The sequence below is a fragment of the Artemia sp. Qi Xiang Cuo genome, chromosome 10, assembly GCF_049724085.1.
Source record: "Artemia sp. Qi Xiang Cuo chromosome 10, ASM4972408v1, whole genome shotgun sequence".
NCBI lineage: Eukaryota > Metazoa > Arthropoda > Branchiopoda > Anostraca > Artemiidae > Artemia > Artemia sp. Qi Xiang Cuo.
Genome location: NC_142803.1, coordinates 7,042,349 through 7,060,608, shown reverse-complemented (window position 1 = coordinate 7,060,608; position 18,260 = coordinate 7,042,349). Strand labels below are relative to the sequence as shown.

Here is an 18,260-nt window from a genome sequence, read left to right as displayed (position 1 = left end):
TTTTATTTTCTTCCCAGGGGTTATCGTACCGACCCCGTGGTCCTAGAATGTCGCGAGAGGGCTAATATGAACGGAAATTAAAAAGTTCTAGTGCCCTTTTTAATTGACCAAAAAAATTGGAGGGCAAGTAGGCCCCCTCCCGTGCTCATTTTCAATCTAAGTCACTCAATCATTTTCAATCTAAGTCACTTAAGTCACTCAATCTAAATTTTGAGATAGCCATTTTGTTCAACATAGTCAAAAATCCAATAACTATGTCTTTGAAGGTGACTTAATCCCCACCAGTCTCTTGGGGAAGGGCTGCAAGTTTTGAACTTTGCCCATTGTGTACATATAGTATTGGTTATTGGGAAGTATATAGACGTTTTAAGGGGGGATTTTTTTGGTCATGGGGGGTAGGGTAGAGAAGGTTACGTGGGAGGATCTTTCTATGAAGAAACTTTTCATGGGGGAAGGATATTTCCATGATGGGGGCGTCAGAAAACCCAGCATTATTTAATAAACGATCCGAAATAAAATAAAAAAACAAGTTTTTTCAACTGAAAGTAAGGATCAACATTAAAACTTAAAACGAACAGAAAATATTACGTATATGAGGGGGGTCACCTCTCCTCAATAGCTCGATCTTACGCTAAAGTTTTTTTTAACTTTTAAAAGAGTTTATTATTCTAATTAAACAGCCTTTGTGACTCAGGAGTCATTCTTAAATAACTGGAACAAAAATCAAACTTAGGTTATTATAAGGTTATTATTAGTTAAAAAATAGTAAATTATTTATGTAAATTTTATTTTGATTATTCATGTATGGTGAGCAATCTTCAAAACCTGCATTAATTCAAAAAAGTTCAGAAATCAAATAATAATTTTTTTTTTTAACTGAAAGTAAAGGGCGACATTAAAACTTAAAACGAACAGAAATTATTCCGTATGCAAAGGGGATGTCCCCACCTCAACGCCCCACTCTTTACGCTAAAGTTTTTTATTGTTTAAAAAATAAAAAATTATAAGAAAGAGTTAAACTTTAGCGTAGAGAGCGGGGTGTTGAGAAGGGGACAGCCCCTTTCATATACGGAATTATTTCTGTTCGTTTTAAGTTTTAATGTCACCCCTTACTTTCAGTTAAAAAACTTGTTTGTTTTTTATTTAATTGAATTAAGGATTATAGGGCTTTTTGAAAAGAAATTGTTTTAATGGTCATATTATGATGTAAGTATTCGGGCTGGTAAGCCACGACTGCCACCAGTATTCGTGTGTTAAGGTACGGGTGTCCCCACTTATTGGTGCAAAAATGGTGCTACACCACTTACTGGAGAGGAAAGCCCTTGATGGCGCCAAATATTATAATGGGATGCCTGCGCTTACCACAACGGTTCTGTAAATATAGGGTATGTTAGTACCCAATTTGCAATATACCCTGCCCCAGAGTATGGTAACGTGATCGAACGTCAAACGGCTAAACTCTAAGGCCAAGGGTGCACCCAACCCGAGTCACCACTAAAAATCTCTAGCTATCTCCTTGGAAGGTAATGAACCTCCCTGTCGATATGATAATGACGGTATCTCGTAACTCTTTTCCTACCCTGTCTGGGTTCCTGGAAAAAATAGTCTACACAGCTTTAGAAAATAGCTTACTTGTAATCTTTCAAAAGAAGTGTAACTTCACAAAAAAAAACACACATATTGATCCCCACACGGGGTCTCAACGTCAACTCTCAGTACTGACTAACTAAATAATATTAGGACACTTAATGAATCTTTCCACTAGGGATGTGGCCCAGTGTGATGCGGCCAAATCAAATATATCAGGTCCCTCAATTGAGTTTGTCCTACACGTACTTTCAGAATCAATGACTTGAATTTTAGCAAACCCATGCAATTTTAGCAAACCATTCATACTGAATTATAATGAAAAAGATTTACTTTCTCTTGCAAAATCGTAAGCTTTGTATAAAAACAACAAATGCTTATTCAGCAACTTGTCAACTGAAACACTAAAAGCAACAAGATGAAAAACAACATTAATCACGGGTTCTCTATTGTACATGTAGTTTATTTACAAACCTCTGAAGGTGTGTCAAATTTTGCAATTACTTTCTTTTTTTGTTTTTCCAGTTAATTTCAATTTTTTTTCCATTTTGAAAAGATTGAATTTTTGTTAAAATATGACGTCACTTATCCTCAGTAATCCTGCATTTTCTAGGGTTAGCAAGTGTCAACTTATCTGACAACCAGCGTTGTCGTTGAGTGGGGGCAAGGGGTGGCAGTTGTCCCACCAGTAATTTGTGGAAAAAACTATAATTTAATAAGTAGCTTTCAAACTGTTACTAGTTTTAAGTGTAAAATTTGCTATTTACTTTGAGCAGATAAATTTTTCAACAGAAAATCAATCATTGAAGAATAAGAAGGTAGATAAAGTGAATATAATATCCTGAATAAAAAAGAGATCATTGAAAAAGAAAATAAAGCCTTCTGCTTTTTATAATGATATTCGTAGTATCATAGGCAGCTCGATAGCGCTGCCTAAGTAAAGAGCGATATGGGCACAATGTATTTTTTTTTCTTTTAGACTAGGGCACTTTGTATCGAAGGAGTTGTCGTAGAAACTTCAAAAAGGGCTCATTTGATTGTAAATTGAAAGGGCTTGTGCCCTATTCAATAGTCAAAAGTGATTGGAGGGCAACTAACACCTGCTCCACGCCCACCATTTCCCCAACCATATCCAATCAAAATTTTGCGATTGCCATTTTGTTCAACGTAGTTGAAAGGTCCAGAAATTATTTCTTTGAGGATGACCCCCCCCCCATCAGAGCTCTCAGAGTAAGGGTTGTAAGTTATGCCCAGGGGGCATATAAGGCTTATATAGAAAGGGTGATCGCATAAACTTTGGATGGGGTTCATTGGATTGCTGTTCAGTAGTTTTAGCGCGTTTTTTAAGATTCAGAGTGAAGAGAGGGTGAATACCCCCCCCCCCCACACCTCGTATTTTCCCAAGATGCATCTGATAGAAATTTTGAGATGGCTATTTGTTATGGTAGAAACTTCGAAAAGGCTCATTTGATTGGAAATTGAAAGGGCTAGTTCCCTTTTTAATATTTGAAAGTAATTGGGAGAGAGCTAAATCCCCTCCCACGCCCACCATTTCACCCAAACACATCCAATCAAAATTTTGAGATAACCATTTTGTTCAATGTAATTGAAAGGTCCGGAAGTTATGTCTTTGAGGATAAAACCCCTCTCCCCTCAAAGCCCTCAGGACAAGGGTTGTAAGTTATGCCCTGTGGGCAGATAAGTTATGTATAGAAAGGGTGATCGTATAAACTTCGGAGGGGGCTCATTGGATTAGTAATTAGAAGTCCTAGTGCCTTTTTTAAGATTCAGCGTAGTCAGAGGATGGATACCCCCCAACACCTCGTAATTTTAATGAAATGCATCAGACAGAAATTTTGAGATGACCGTTTGTTGTTGTAGAAACTTTGAAAAAGGCTCACTCGAATGGAATTTGGAAGGGCTATTTTTAATAGTCAAAAGTTATTGGAGGGCAACTTAACACTCCCATGCCCACCATTTTAATTTACATGTAATACACATTACAATTTTACAATATATAACAACTAGTAATATAATATTACAGTTTTAAAAGATGTACAAAACTACCACATCAGATCATTTGAACTTCTATGTCCAATAAAACATACCAGTGCAGACAGAGGTACCTTACGAACCCATAGTAAAGGTGATGAATGACCAGACCAACTACTGCACTAAAAGTAGAGGCACCAAAGAGCTTTACAACTTATCTTCTTAATGTTCCACGCTTGACATCATATTTTTATAAAAAAAAAATATGGCACGGTAAGGATCTTCATATGTGTTACGCGCACTATAATTTTGGGATTTAGCCAAACTCCATTTAAAAACAGCAGCATTCCATTGTTCATGGTCAGACCTGATTAAAAATATTGTTGATACAATTTCATCTTCATTGTGAGTTAGATCACACAGAGGAGGTATAAAATTATATGGATCCAAGATTGCGTTAGATGACCTTCTTGAAAAATCAACTTTCTCATCATTTTCCAAATGGGCCTCTTTACCCAGAATATCTTCAGTTATGAATATATAAATATTTTATATTTCACTATTATTGCTAGCCCAGTTTATCAGCTGTTTTGATTCCAGGAATACCTGCATGCACTGGGACTGGCAGCTGCAGAGCAAAATCATCTTTAAGCAGACCATCCACTATTATTTCAATTTTTGTGGTAATTTCTTTGGTACTATTTTGTTTCACAGCTAAATAGTTAATCACAGACAGAGTCAGAAATTTAAAGAGCTACCAATTACACCATTCGATTTAATGTACAAAAGTGCTTATAATTATAAAGTGCTTATTATGTTTTGTAGCAAAAGTGAAAATAATGCATGTACATAGACTACAAGAAAAATTCAATGCATTGGTGAAATGTATTGAAGAAAATGATCTGAATCAGTATGTGAAAGAAGAGTGGGATAACTTTGTTACTATTCTATTTTTGAAAATAGAAATGTTTCAAAATAAAAAAGAATGTTTTTTTCTTTTTATATATTTTATTAGGTTACCGCTCCTCTCTCTGAGGAACCAATAGGTGACGAGAGGGTACTTGAAGTAGAAGGAATCTTTGTTCTTTGGCTTTGTTATTTTGTCTGTAATCAACAATGAGAGTGTCAGGATTAAAAATGAATGTATGTGAGAAAAAAAATTCATGTGGAATCTTGTGACTTTGGAAAAATGTTTGAAAATAAGTAATCAGTTTCAAAAGCTGTTGCTGCAAAAGAAAATTTTCTTTCCAAGAATGCTTGAGGATATCATGAAAAAAGATTCTCCAGCTTTGGATTATTGTTTGACACTTTTACGTCGCGGGCCAGAGGTATTTACTCAATTTATTGACATACTAATTAAAACAAAACAAAATTACATTGTGGATATAATTTTGAACACTACCTAGATATTTCAGTTTTTCTATGATGATTTAAGACTCTATCCAAACGATTTTCAGTCTCTTTTTTTTCATGAGAACAACAAATAAGTCAAAAATTAAGAAAATCCTGTCTAAACCGTTTAATAGATTTGAAGTGTGATTTCATTTGATTACTCCTCCTCTCTCTCTCTAGAAGTAAAAAGAGCATGCCTTTATTGATCGCAAGCTAGTTTTTATTTGGCTGTGTGAGAGTCAACAGTGAAAAATATTTCACACATGTCCACTATCTTTGTATACATTATGCAGCTGGTCATACTGTTAGAACTGCACTATTGTTGATGACTATGACGAAAAGTGAAGATTATGCAATCCTTGTGAATTACATTGAGAATACAAAGTGTAAATTAAAGACTCTGATTCCTGTCTTAAAGAGGTTATTGATTCTCACACTACAGATTTCCTATGCTCCAATTGTTACTATCATAAATTTGATCCATGAGAGAATACTTACCTTGGTAAGATTGAAAAACCCTAAACGTAATTTCAGTTTATTTCCAAGAGACTGGTATCGTCGCGGTTTTAAATTTTTTGAGAGGAAGAGCCTGGTCTACGCTTCAATTATTGGAATAATAAAAGAGTATGGTTTCTATGTCACCGCTGTGAAGACAATTACTAGAATGATTATAAGTCTACTGTTTTTTTATTTGATTGTTACAAAAAGTGATTCTTCATATGAGAATACCCTGTGTGACATAGCGTCAAAAAGTAAATTGAAAAACGTGAATTTTACAATATGAATCAAAATAGTGTCATTGACTTCACAAAGAGATATAATTAAAGTGAAGTTTGATTGTTTTGTAGAAAATGTGACCCTGACTTTGCACCCCAGGATCAGTACAAGTTAAAACCCAAAGATCTGTCGTCACTAGTCCTTTTTGATGACCACCTACACTTAGAAGATGAAATCTAAGAGATGAAGACAAAGACTTTTATTGTACATACATTTTTATTAATAAACAAATTTACAAACATTATTAAACACTTTATTCCTTGGAAACTGAAATCAACATTATACAGGTAGGAAATGGTATATTCCCCTATGAAGTCATTCAATCGAAGATTGTCTAAATAAATACTGAGTAACTTTCTATTAGTATCAAGGCCGTCGTTGGAGGGGGGACAAGGGAGATTTTTCCCCGATAATGTGAAGAAAAAGATATTATGTATCCAATGCACCTTCACTATCCTGATATAGACCCCCCTTGCCCCCCCCCCTAATAAAAATGCTCGATATTCACCCCTGATAAGTATATCCACGACATCAAAAAACAAAATATAGAAGTGCATAAAAACCCCAGCTTTTTATTGATAAATTTTGTACTTGCTTTCCTTTTTGAATAGGAGTTTTCCCACTTCGCTCAAGAAAGTTATTGATGAGAGGCGTTTAGAATGCATATGGTAGGCCAAGACGAAAAACAAAATTAAAATTCTCCACTGTTTAAAAGATGTATAGCCAATGACCCGTCTTTACATTTGACGGGATACTATTAACAATGATAGTGCTATTACTAGCGTTATGAATATGTTCAAGAAAATACGAGGGTATGCAATAGGTCTTGCATTTGGACATGTACTGACTCATATAGAAAACATTTATTATTTAGTTTGTGTTCATGGTGCCAAGTCTAATAGAACACTACCATCGGGGGTGATTTCCCAGTAGGTTTCAAATTGATTTAGCGATATTAATGCTATACTCTCCGCAAATGGCTTGCAAAGGTGAAGTCTAAACGTGCAGTATCCGTTAGGACAATGCTCATATCTTGAGTACCAGACAAGTCCAACACAATGATAAAGTTACTTCTTGCGAACATTTTATTGGTTATAAAATTTTAAATAGTTGTGAATATCGATGTAGGGATTGCATTGTCAATTCATGTAGGGTTCTATAGGATTTATCGAAAGATTTATTGTGGAGTGGAATCCATTTACTTTTCACACAACTTTACGGCACTTTTCAAAAGTGCCATAGCAAGTTTTGATGGAACTTCACCATTTATAAATGAAGAGTCGGTGTAGGTACGTGAGTGTGTGGCCATATGTCGTTGATTGGTGATCGTGTGAGGAACGGGTAGTTTGATATTATTTCTACTGGCAGTTAATTTTTCAATTGCAAAAGCAACAGAGCTCATGACCTGTTGTTTTCGAACATGAAGTATTGCTGAAGTGAGAGAGACTTTTGTATCCGGCGCATTAGCAGGTACCTTCCGCAAAATAAAATTGGACTGTGTAAGTTGTAACTTTATGTCAATGTAAAAAATGGGAGGCAACCATTGGGGTACTTATATATTTCATGATTTATTTTCCCGACTAAGTGTAAGTTACTACTTTTGCCCTTTATAAGTATATTGGTAGAGTCAGTTTCTGTTTTATATTCATATACAATGGCTAAGCCCCTCAATTTTCTAATTGAATTCTGGAGTCATCAAAATGAATTATATGTAACTTGCAAAGTTTGATAGATTGTTGCTAGTGCTCGCCAATTTTCCATTCAAATAGACACTGATTTGTCTAAGCAAACTGTGTAGTAACAATTTTCATAGGATAACCCCTCAGCAGAACTTGGGTTTTGACTGTTAGATTTTTCTTACTGTCACATGTAAATCTATAAATGTGGAAGTCATATCTGTGAAATAGTTTTCACCGGAATAAATTTGAAAATGAATATTTTCAGACAGCGGTTTTTAAAGATAATATTGTTGATAATAACCATGTTTTATGGTAACATCAACATTTTTTGCATTGAAAAGATTCAATGATGAGATGACTGAAGAATGGAATTCCTTGTATGGTAGATATTCCATTTCTGTATAGGAAAACAAATCGTTTTTCGATCTAACAATTGTTTTTCTTTGTGTCTTTTTCTTCTATGATGAGAGTGATGTCAGTTGTTTCTATTCCAAGCAGAGAGAATTGAGTGATGAGCTGTTTCTCGACCTTCTTAAATCTTTTCTACTTTGTCGTGATTTCAAGCAATCACCGAGGGATCACTTACTGGACCTCAAATATTGTGAATCACTTTCTTTAAAATCCTTCCCAGAGTCCCAATCATGTAGTGTGGAGGATGCAAAATCCATGGCAACCGGAGCAATATTTCTCAGCCAGGGATAGTGCAGAGCAAAATGAGTTAGAAAACCAATTTCCAAGACCGTAGCCCGACATTGACCAACCATCTTTGTAATAGTCCATTCCGTGACCAAATTGTGGTGGTTTAAGAACAGCAACAGAGCAATCAATATCAGGACAAATAAATTTACCTTTTCTATTACCCATCTCGTTGTTAAATGGGACGAAAGTAACATGTAATCACAGCCAAACACCTTGTTGTTGCCAAGGGATCAGATAATTCTGTTGTTAGTGTTAACTGACAGAGTTCCAAATATGAAGTGTTTACAAGAATATATTGTAAGTGCTTTATGTTGTAGTGCTGAATTTAATCATGAGAGGTTTTTCATTCAAGGGGTCTTTGGAGGGGACATTGCTATTGCCAACTTTTGATGTCTCAACAAAAGACGCATAAAGAAATATAAAACTGTCCGAGGAGAAGTTGGATGCATAGTCAGCAAAAAAAAACACATTCCATCCCACTGGTGGCTCTATTACTTTTACCATTGACTATATTCTGTTTAAAACCAAGAAAATCCCTCAGATTATCATTGAGATGAATCTTTTCATTCTCAATGTGAGAGCTAGTATAAATCTTGTCATGTTCAATTGAATAGTTAGACTGGAATGCACAATTCTTATGAACAGAGATTTTTCTACTGATTACACAACATAAATCATTCATACTACCAAATTCTTTATATGGTACTGTGAAAAAGGGGTATTCACCAGAGTTAAGTCATTTTATCCAGTGTTTGTCAAGGAGTGGCCAACCGTGTGGTCTAACTCTTAAGTGATATGTATAATCTTTTCTCGGGATATATCATATGTGTTTTTAAGAATACAATCAACAAGAACAACTTTTTACTTTACCTCGAATTTGATGGCGAGGGAGAGTTTTGTCCAAAAACCAATTCTTTTGTTCAAGTGATCGTAGAGGTCATCAGAGACATTAGACATGAATGTCACATCCTAATCATTAGGCATTGTGAACGTCTTCAGCTGCAATCCAAGAATCAAATCAGAGATGTATCCTAGCCAATAAACAAGCAACTGTCTCCTACCCCTGTAATTTCAACCCTTTGATATCTTTTCATTCTTGTAGATTCCATTACTTTTTGCTTTTTGCAATTCATAGTTATAAAACCACAAATAATCTCTTCATCTTTCATATCACGTACACAATCCATCACAGGTTTAATCTCAAAAACTTTAGAAACCTTAAAAGGCTTAGTGGATCATCGATAGTTCCCCTTTTAAAAAATATTAGTAGTTCGATTGATTTGAACTGCATCACAAGCATTGAAATGCTTTTTCACTTGCGTTTTATTGGAATATTGTTTAGGAAAATGTCAAATGTATCATGGCCTCCTCGATGAACTTTCAGCAGACTAAGATTGAACAGGGATCGATGAGGGTGCTGATGCAAAGTCAACATGATTTGATCTAAATTATGAATAAAAGCAGCAATATTTTGTAATGCACAAAATCTTCAAATTAAAAGTCAAATAGTTCGTATCAAACGTACAGCCAATGCCGCCTTTGTTGGACTGTGACTATGACAGAGCATTGTATTATATTCCAAAAAAAACCTATTTTAATGTGGATTAACAAATTCACTTTCCCAATCAGTTTGAGTTTTCCTATAACAATCTTGTTCAAGGATGGATTCAAGACCTTTAGCAATTTCATTACTTTTATTTGACTGCAATGGAGTGGCATATACATAGCAACTAAAGACACTGATTGTAAGCAATATATACTTCTAAGGACTATTGTGACGTCTCTGAACCTCGTCTAGATTCAAAAGATCTGTATGTAATATTTGCAACGGGAAAAAAGCTTTAGTTTCTCGATAATGACTACCGCGAGCTATATTATTTCAGTATAGAGTGTAACTTGGTTTGCTCTGTAAATACTCTATCTCTAGCTCTTTTTTTTAAATCCTGGTTACTTGAGCAGGTGTGATAGAGGAGCTTAAACTTACCCATTCACCAATATTCCCATAAGAACGTTTCTAAACTTGAGCTATTTTTGCGCTAGCAGGCTAACCTTTGAAAGTGCCCACTAGCCTTTGCATACTAGCAAGAAATAATAGTGATGCACTAATAATAAGACGCCTTTGCTTGTGCCCTCCCTCCAATCTTATTGTCGTTTAGTCATCACCACTCGGTGTGCTATTATTTTCGAAAATGATTTAAAATCATCTTGTGATATTTGAATGTATTCTATAAATCTTTTCAAAAATATGTTTATAGACAATTGACATATTCCAAAAAATTAGACAGTTAGAAAATAAAAAATTAAAAACAACAAGATCTGAAAGCACTTAAGAAGGCCCCCACCCCGGAGGGCACGATAGCTTCTGCTGTTGCTAAAGGTTGAGCCAGGGCTGGCCGGCGTCAGACGCGGGGTGCAGGTAAATAGTAATATGATATCAAACAATTTTTATTTAAAGATTTAGGAAGATTTACTGGCATATAAAAAGCAACAATAACAACTCTGCCTTATGCGAAGAACGAACTTAGACATAAAAACACTGGTGAGATGGGGAAAAAAACCTCCCATATAATATTGAATTTTCTCCAGACCGAGATGTTGCCTGTATTGTACATATTATTCCTGGTCCGACTTTTTAATACCGTCCGCGCACACATTGACTTTGTCCTATATGGCTGAAATACTATTTTTCTCAACTCTAACCGTGTAGTATTTAAATTTTAAAAAGCAAATCGCCATTACTTTCGCTCTTTGGACTTAACTACTTTTTACAAATATTCTATAAACACTCAAATTGAAATTCTCCTTCACATAGTGTGCAGGCCCCCCTTGAAATATTTTTTGATTTACTCATTGTGCGGTTGCACACGGTACATCTTCGTATCTGCAAACACACCGTGGGAAATCAAGTCACTTTCCGTCTCAGATTTCAGAAATGAAAGTTTATTTGGGGCCTGGCACTTCACTAACTCCGGGTAAATGGACTCGTTCCAACTTGGAGGAGTCCATTTGAGAGCTAATATGCTTACGATTTTCCAAATCACCTAATCGATTGCCTGTTTTATCTTTTAACAGTAGTGAATCATTGTCTCCATAATACACTTCAACTTGTCCCTCCCCCGGCCATTGAAGGCTACACACATTTTAATAAAATTTCAATATAATGTTTCTGACATTTCTAAAATGGCACTGCCAGCAGCATTGTTTTTATTTAAAACCACATTTTTTTTCTATGTGAAAGGACCAAAATCAAGTCTCTGATAGTGAACGAGGTAAATTTCGGATCGGCTTTGATTAGAGCAGATTCTTTTGGGTCGGCTACTATGTCACAACAACTCCTATTGCGCAAACTCTCAGACATTTTACGTAAGGTTGATTTTAAAAGGGATTAAAGATTTCCTTTTCAACCTTTGTTTTTGCTTCAGAACGTTTACTGACAAAAGTGTCAATTAAAGTTTTCATATCACTGTTCGTATTGAAAACTGTACTGTTAAATTTCATTGCTTTTATGCAAATTTTGTACCCTGGAGAAACAAAGTACTACCCGGTCCACAACCCGGTAAGTCGATCAAAAACTATTGCCCAAGCCAAGTAACAGAAAATATCCGGTGTTTGTATCCCAGAGACTTTTTGGAATAAAAAAAATCTTGCGTATACCCTACCAAAGTAAACTTCGTTGGCCTTCAAATCCATTTGTTGTCAGATTGCATAGGTTTTTGGGAGCAAACAAATGTCACTGACCCTCAAAACTACGTCATTTATAAATTTGCATAAGTAAACATTAGACTAACGTCTTGGAGAAGGTCCCGAGGGAAAACGTCTCGAAGAAAAAATATCTTAAAATAAACATATCGAAGAAAAACTTCTCAAAGAAAAATAGCCTACTAAGCCCTTTCCAAATATCCTGTAGTTTAAAAAAAGTTCTAGTACCAGGATTCCAAGGGAGAACTGGCCGCTCGGATATGATACCCCCTTTTATCCCTGCTGATTGATTTGAATGATGGAACCTAAGTTACCTTCCTTATTTAATGGTATTTCCAATATTAATCATGGTTTCTTTTCTGTAATTCCTCCCCCTCGCTGAAAATACAAGATACAGCCCCGAGCAAGGATTTAAACTATAGCAACTCTATATCATTGAAATTATGTACTAAAACAGTGGAGAATTGTCAGTTTCTGAAGGAATGATATTAAAATAAAAATAATAGTAGGCCTACTGTTAGGAACCTTATTCTGTGCTCTTAAGAAATATTATGGTTGAATTTTTTATCATTTCCTCAACCCCCTGACGGTCCAATTTATAGTCCTAATGCGGTATTGTATTTTTTTATTAACTTGAAGCTTTCCAGACCACCATTACTGATGTGGCACTGACTGTAACTGCAAGCAACTGTTACTAGGGTTAGAAGACATGTGACAGCTAGAATAACATAAAAAGGCACATACCTGCCACGTACAGATACCAGAGACTGAGCAGTATGGTAACTGTTTTCTCTTTAATAGAAGTAAGAGTTAAGCTACTGAAAAAAACAACACTCCTTGTGATGCTATATATTTTAAAGTTTAATATTAGATAACAGCTCAAATCTTCGATGAAAAGACCTCCTTTATCCATATAATCTTAAATAAGTGTATATTCAAATCTGTCCCTCCAATGTATCTTGAAATAAAAACCATCATATTAACATGTTTTGCTGATGATTCTATACCTTCATTCGATTCATAAAATATTTGAGTTTGACACCGTATTCACACTATTTCTTATGAAGTGACCACTTAATAGCTCGGTCAAGTAGCTTTTGATACATTTTTGAGAAGAGGGGGAAAATAATGAATGATACGAGATTTTCAAGGGGGGGGTCAAAGATTGGCATTGTTATATATTTTTGGTTATACTATTTATGGTGTAGTCCCTTTGCCTTTCACTGTGAATACCCCGTATTATCACAAAATTATTGTATTTCAGTAGGATGGCACAAAACCTAAACCAAACCTTAAAACTAACTGAACGAAGACGATTTTCTCATTTGATTTATTATTTATCAAAACAGTTTCACTAACTTTTCCCTGCATATTGTCGCATTGCATTGAACGGTGCAAAATACTAAACATATTTAAACTTCATAGAAAACAAAATAAAAAAGAAAAAACAGGAACGAAGAAAGACGGCAGTTTAAGTAATCAACCACAAAAGCAAACCTCTGTACTTACTACTAAACTTCAGCCTCTTTTTTAATCTAATATCTGTAACACTCACTTTTAAATTCTCTGTAGAAAGAGAAAACATTCTTTAAGAACCAATCTCTTCCGTGAGGTTGATACAATTGTAAAACTACCCTTATTTTGATACCATATCTAATCTAGGAATATAAATTACTGTTTCCGATGGAAAGTCTCAGGACCTACAAACCTTACTTCCAGGCTTTTTTCTTTTAGTTTAAAGAAAGAACTTTTTTCTACTTTTTTTCTAGAGATGGGAAGTTTCTTTACAAGATTACTATATTACTAAATTTACTATATTACAAGATTTTATATATTACTATATAATTTACTATATTTAAACACCAAATTTCAAAAGGAGAAGTGCAATATCAAAAGGAGAAGTGCAATACCACAAAATTATTTAAAGGTACCAAAAACCAAACATGATCCTAGATTGAAAGAAAAGGTATTTTCAGGCTTTACTAGATCCATCATCGTCATCCGTTAAAGCTTGGAATAATCAATCAAAGGATTTAATACAAATATCGTGACCTTCAAGCTTACTTAAGGGTTGAATTTCTTTCCATAATATGAAAGTCTCTTCAGATATGATATCATTTTCGCTCAAAATGAACGTTATGTAATTTATAAATGCTGAAAGAAAAGCACCTAAATGCGCATGTTAATTTGAGACAAATTTCTTCGACAATAGCGAAGCTTCAGAAGCGCTGTTTATTAGGGGCTGACCGATATATCGGCCAGTGAATATTATTTTGCCGATGAATGGAGCTCGTCCGGAATGATGCAGACCATGTCTGTTGACCACATTCCTCTTTATACAGGGTTTCCCCTAACTAAACGCTCCGATCAGGGTGGCCTCAACCTCAAGAGGTGAGTGGAGCCCATCCCAGAATTCTCTGTATCCGGGTAAATTCTGGCTCAAATGAGAATCCAGGCCTAGGGTCGGTTGGGATTGCTACCCTCCACCCGAGACCCATTGCAAAGAATAGCTTAGCAACTGACTCGGATGACCAACCTTCTTGAATCCCATCACGACCCTTACTTGCCCCTGGACTGAGAAATGACCAGCGTTTGAATCTTCTCGATCAAGGTGGCCTTTGAATTGCCACCTGGAATGTACTGACATTAAATTTTCCCGGAGCTAAGACGCTTCTGGCGATGGAACTGAAGCGATTCCACATCTCTATATTGCTGGAATAACAGAAACCCACCTAGTTGGGAATGGAAATGATCCCATACGTGAGGGATACCACCTTCTCTGGTCTGGCAAGACAACCACCAGGAGAAACAGAGTCGGGCTAGTTCTTGATGACAAATCCAAGAAGTGTCTACTGTTATTCACTCTCGTGTCGGATAGAATCGCTAATGCTCGACTCAGTCACAAGCAAGGAAAAATGACGGTTCTTGTTTGTTAGGCCCCACCAAACGAAGCCGACACCGAAACAAAGGACACTTTCTACTCTGCCCTGACGAATGAATTGTCTAAGATATCCCCGCACGATATTGTCATTCTACCATGATTGCAAGGAAGGGGATTCACAAATAAACTTGGTACAGCAACGACGTCCATACCAAAAATATGATTGACTACATCATCGTGTCACAGAGATAGAGGTTTTCAATCAGTAACTGCAGGACGTATAGGGCAGCTGAGATTGGCAACACTAACCATCGCCTCGTCGTCGCTAACATACGACTAAGGCTCAAAGCCCAGAACCAATACCAGTCAAGATCGATGTCTCTCGCCTCAGCAATCAGAGGATACGGTCGAAATATGCTATTGATGTCTCGAACCGCTTCGACGCACTCCTGCCATTTGAAAGTTGTGAGGACCCTTGGCTCTCGTTAAAAAAGAATTTCCTGGAATCAGCGACAGAAAATGTTGGACGAAAAAAGCGCGCTAATAAAGGGTGGATTCAGTCGGATACGCTTAACGTCATAGAACAGAGACGCAAGGCGAGGTTACTCGGTGACATACCAACCGATAGAAGCTTTAATGGTGTCCGCAACAAACTAATACAGCGAGACAAGAAGCTGTTTGTGAAAAGGAAGGCACATGACCTAGAGGGTGCAGCCAAGAAAGGTGAAGTTGGCAGTCTCTATAAGCATCTCCGTGATCTAACAGGCAACATAGCCCCCTCGGTTGCATCTGTTATCTCTGTGGATGGCCAGCCGCTCAGTGACAAAGCTGCCCAGGTCAGTTGATAGAAAGACCACTTCTCGGGTCTCCTCAACGCCGAAGCCGTAGCAGAGACTGGCCAGGAACATATCAGCGTAGCCACCAGCACACAGGAACTGCTGACAAGTGACACAGAAACTCTTTTCACGTCATCAGAAATCTACACAGCAGTGAAACGTCTGAAGAACAACAAAGCGGCAGGCGTATAAGGAATGTCTGTTAAGCTCCTCAAGTACGCCAGACCGGTGATGCTACTTTTGCTCCACATGCTGTTTTCTGTGGTTTGGCCCACAGAATGGATCCCGAAGGGCTGGCGAGCTGGTATAATCCTGCCCTTATGGAAGAGAACTGGGAGCAAGAGCATCTGTTTGAACTACAGATGCATAACGCTACTTTCAGTGCCTGGAAATCTCTTTGCTATGACCCTGCTGGATAGATGCACGAGTATCCTCAGAAGAAAGAAGAGAGTCCAGCAGGCGAGGCTTATGCCCGGGATATCCACTGTCAAACAAATCTTTACCATGCGCCAGTTAATTGACAAAAGGAAGGAATTCAGGAGGAAAGCATATGTAGCCTTTGTGGACTTCAAGGCGCGTTTGACTCCGTGGATCGCAACTCGCTCTGGCTGATACTTCGATCAACTGGTCTACCAGAAAAATACTGCAAGTTGTTTGAAAAGCTTTAAGAAGAGACCGTGAGTTGTGTCCAAGTCAACAGCAAACAGAGTCCGACTTTCGGCATCAAAACCGGTGTACGCCAAGGGTATGCCGCCACCTCGGAACTCTTCAATTGCATGATAGACCATGTCATGACACGAACAACAAATTGCCTGCCCTTTGGTCTGCATTTTGGAGATCGCGTTCTGACGGACACTGACTTTGCAGATGATCTTGGTCTCGTTGCTGACTCGATCGACCAGTTGACTGACGCTCTGGAGCTCCTGCAGGAAGAGACAGCAAAAGTAGGACTAAAAATAAACTGGGTTAAAACGAAGATAATGACAATTGAGCCCCCAAGCCCAGTATCGCCCCCTGAGAACATAACTGTTTGCGGAGCTCCTGTTGAAGTTGTAAAAAACTTCACTTATCTTGGATCCTTGCTGTCTAATGACGGCTCTATAGAGGAAGAAGTGTGCAGCCGAATTTCAAATAGCCACGTCTATCGTCGGAAGGCTTAACAATCTCTGGAGAATGCCGCATATATCTAGGCGCACGAAGATGTGAATTTATAATGCATCCGTAAGCTCGGTCCTCCTCTATGCAGCGGAAACCTGGCCTCTCTAATCAACAATCCTCAGCATGATAGACGTCTGCCAGCCGAAACAGCTCCGTTGAATTGAGGAACTCCGATGGGAGGATTTTGTAAGCAACGCAAGGTTGCTCACACTCACCTTCTAAGTGCCATTCACCGTCCAAACAACGCAGCGTACTCTCAGATGGTTCGGAAACCTCCTGCGTATGCCGACGACAACCCCAGCCCGAATAGTCTACGATTTTGACGCTACAGCTCATGGTTGGTCTCGCCCGAGGGTCAGACCTCAGACAGGGTGGAAGGATAGCCTCGACAAATTCCTGGAGATGGCTACCATTGCTGTCGACGAGGACCCACTAATAGCAGCAGTCCGGTCAGCCTGGAGGAGCAGAGTTGCGACACTAGCAGGGTGGCGTAGACATTCTCTGTGCCGCCCCTGAAGTGACAGGAGCCTTAAGTCAAGTAAATCAAGTCAAGATATGGGATCAGTGTCATTATATAATATCGACAAAAAATATCGGATATCCTCCGATTTTCTTAGTGCATAACTTATCCAGAAGATGGTGGCGGATTTCCTCAGCCCATTTTTGCTTGTCCAGTCTTTGGGGCTGGAGCCACTAGCTAAGTCCCACCATGGTGAAGAGAGGAGCAGAGGTGAATCAAATGAGGTTGAATTATAAATGTTTTCCATACTTGTCAATATATACCTGGTGCAACAATTTCTTAAAATTTATGGTGAGTTCAAGAACTTACAACTTCTACCAAAACAACAAAAAAGAATATAGCAAACCATATATTTCTGTTTAATGAATGTTCACTTTCGTGGGTAAAATATCCAAGATTAAATCTATTTTGGATACTGGGCTATTTTGTCGACCCATTCTTTAAATCCCTCCTCCAAACTTAAAATCCTGTGTGCACCCCTGTGTCCAAATAAAAAAAAGTAGGAACAGCAAGTTTGATTGACTGCCTGTTTGATGACATTCTTGCACTATCACTTATTAACAGATATTAAGCACTATCCAGACTAGTAGTTTTTTCTAAATGTTTTCTAAATAAATCTTCTTTTAATTTATTTGGAATCCACAATGAATTATTAAGGCTGTTTTTTAGTTTGTAATAGACCAGAGGAAAACATGTAAATATGTATACGGGGAGAAAATGCAGGGTTTAAACTTTAGGTAAGGTTTTTTTTTGTAGGGGAATTTCTCAACAAATTATATCGGTATCATATCGGTATGCTACCGATATATCAGTTTCGGTAATGGACGGCAAAATTCAATTTTGGTTGGCCTCTGCTGCTAATATCACCCTTAATATAGTTACTAGAGAATTATTTAGTCAAAACAAATCCGTAGTACAATCATAAATAATAATAAATTGCTGTAGAATTAACATATCCATATTAACTGATTTTTCATGTAAAGCATTTAAAGTAAATACTCTCAAAGTCGTCATTGTTGTTATTATTAGACAGACTTATT

At 37.2% G+C, this 18,260-nt stretch overlaps 2 protein-coding genes across 2 annotated transcripts in view; one reads left to right on the top strand and one right to left on the bottom strand.

Moving 5' to 3' along the window:
- The window catches only part of LOC148947418 (mitochondrial import inner membrane translocase subunit Tim21), a 523,198-nt gene that overhangs the window by 265,212 nt on the left and 239,726 nt on the right, over window positions 1–18,260 (bottom strand). The gene's annotated exons all lie outside the window — the stretch shown is intronic.
- Window positions 16,334–16,702, top strand: LOC148947421 (uncharacterized). The gene has a single exon (XM_089095880.1). The coding sequence runs from the start codon at window positions 16,334–16,336 to the stop codon at window positions 16,700–16,702; it is 369 nt and encodes a 122-aa protein (XP_088952006.1).

What these genes read in the sequence shown, in the direction of transcription:
- LOC148947421 (XM_089095880.1), top strand. Translation starts at nt 16,334, where the DNA reads ATGACACGAACAACAAATTGCCTGCCCTTTGGTCTGCATTTTGGAGAT.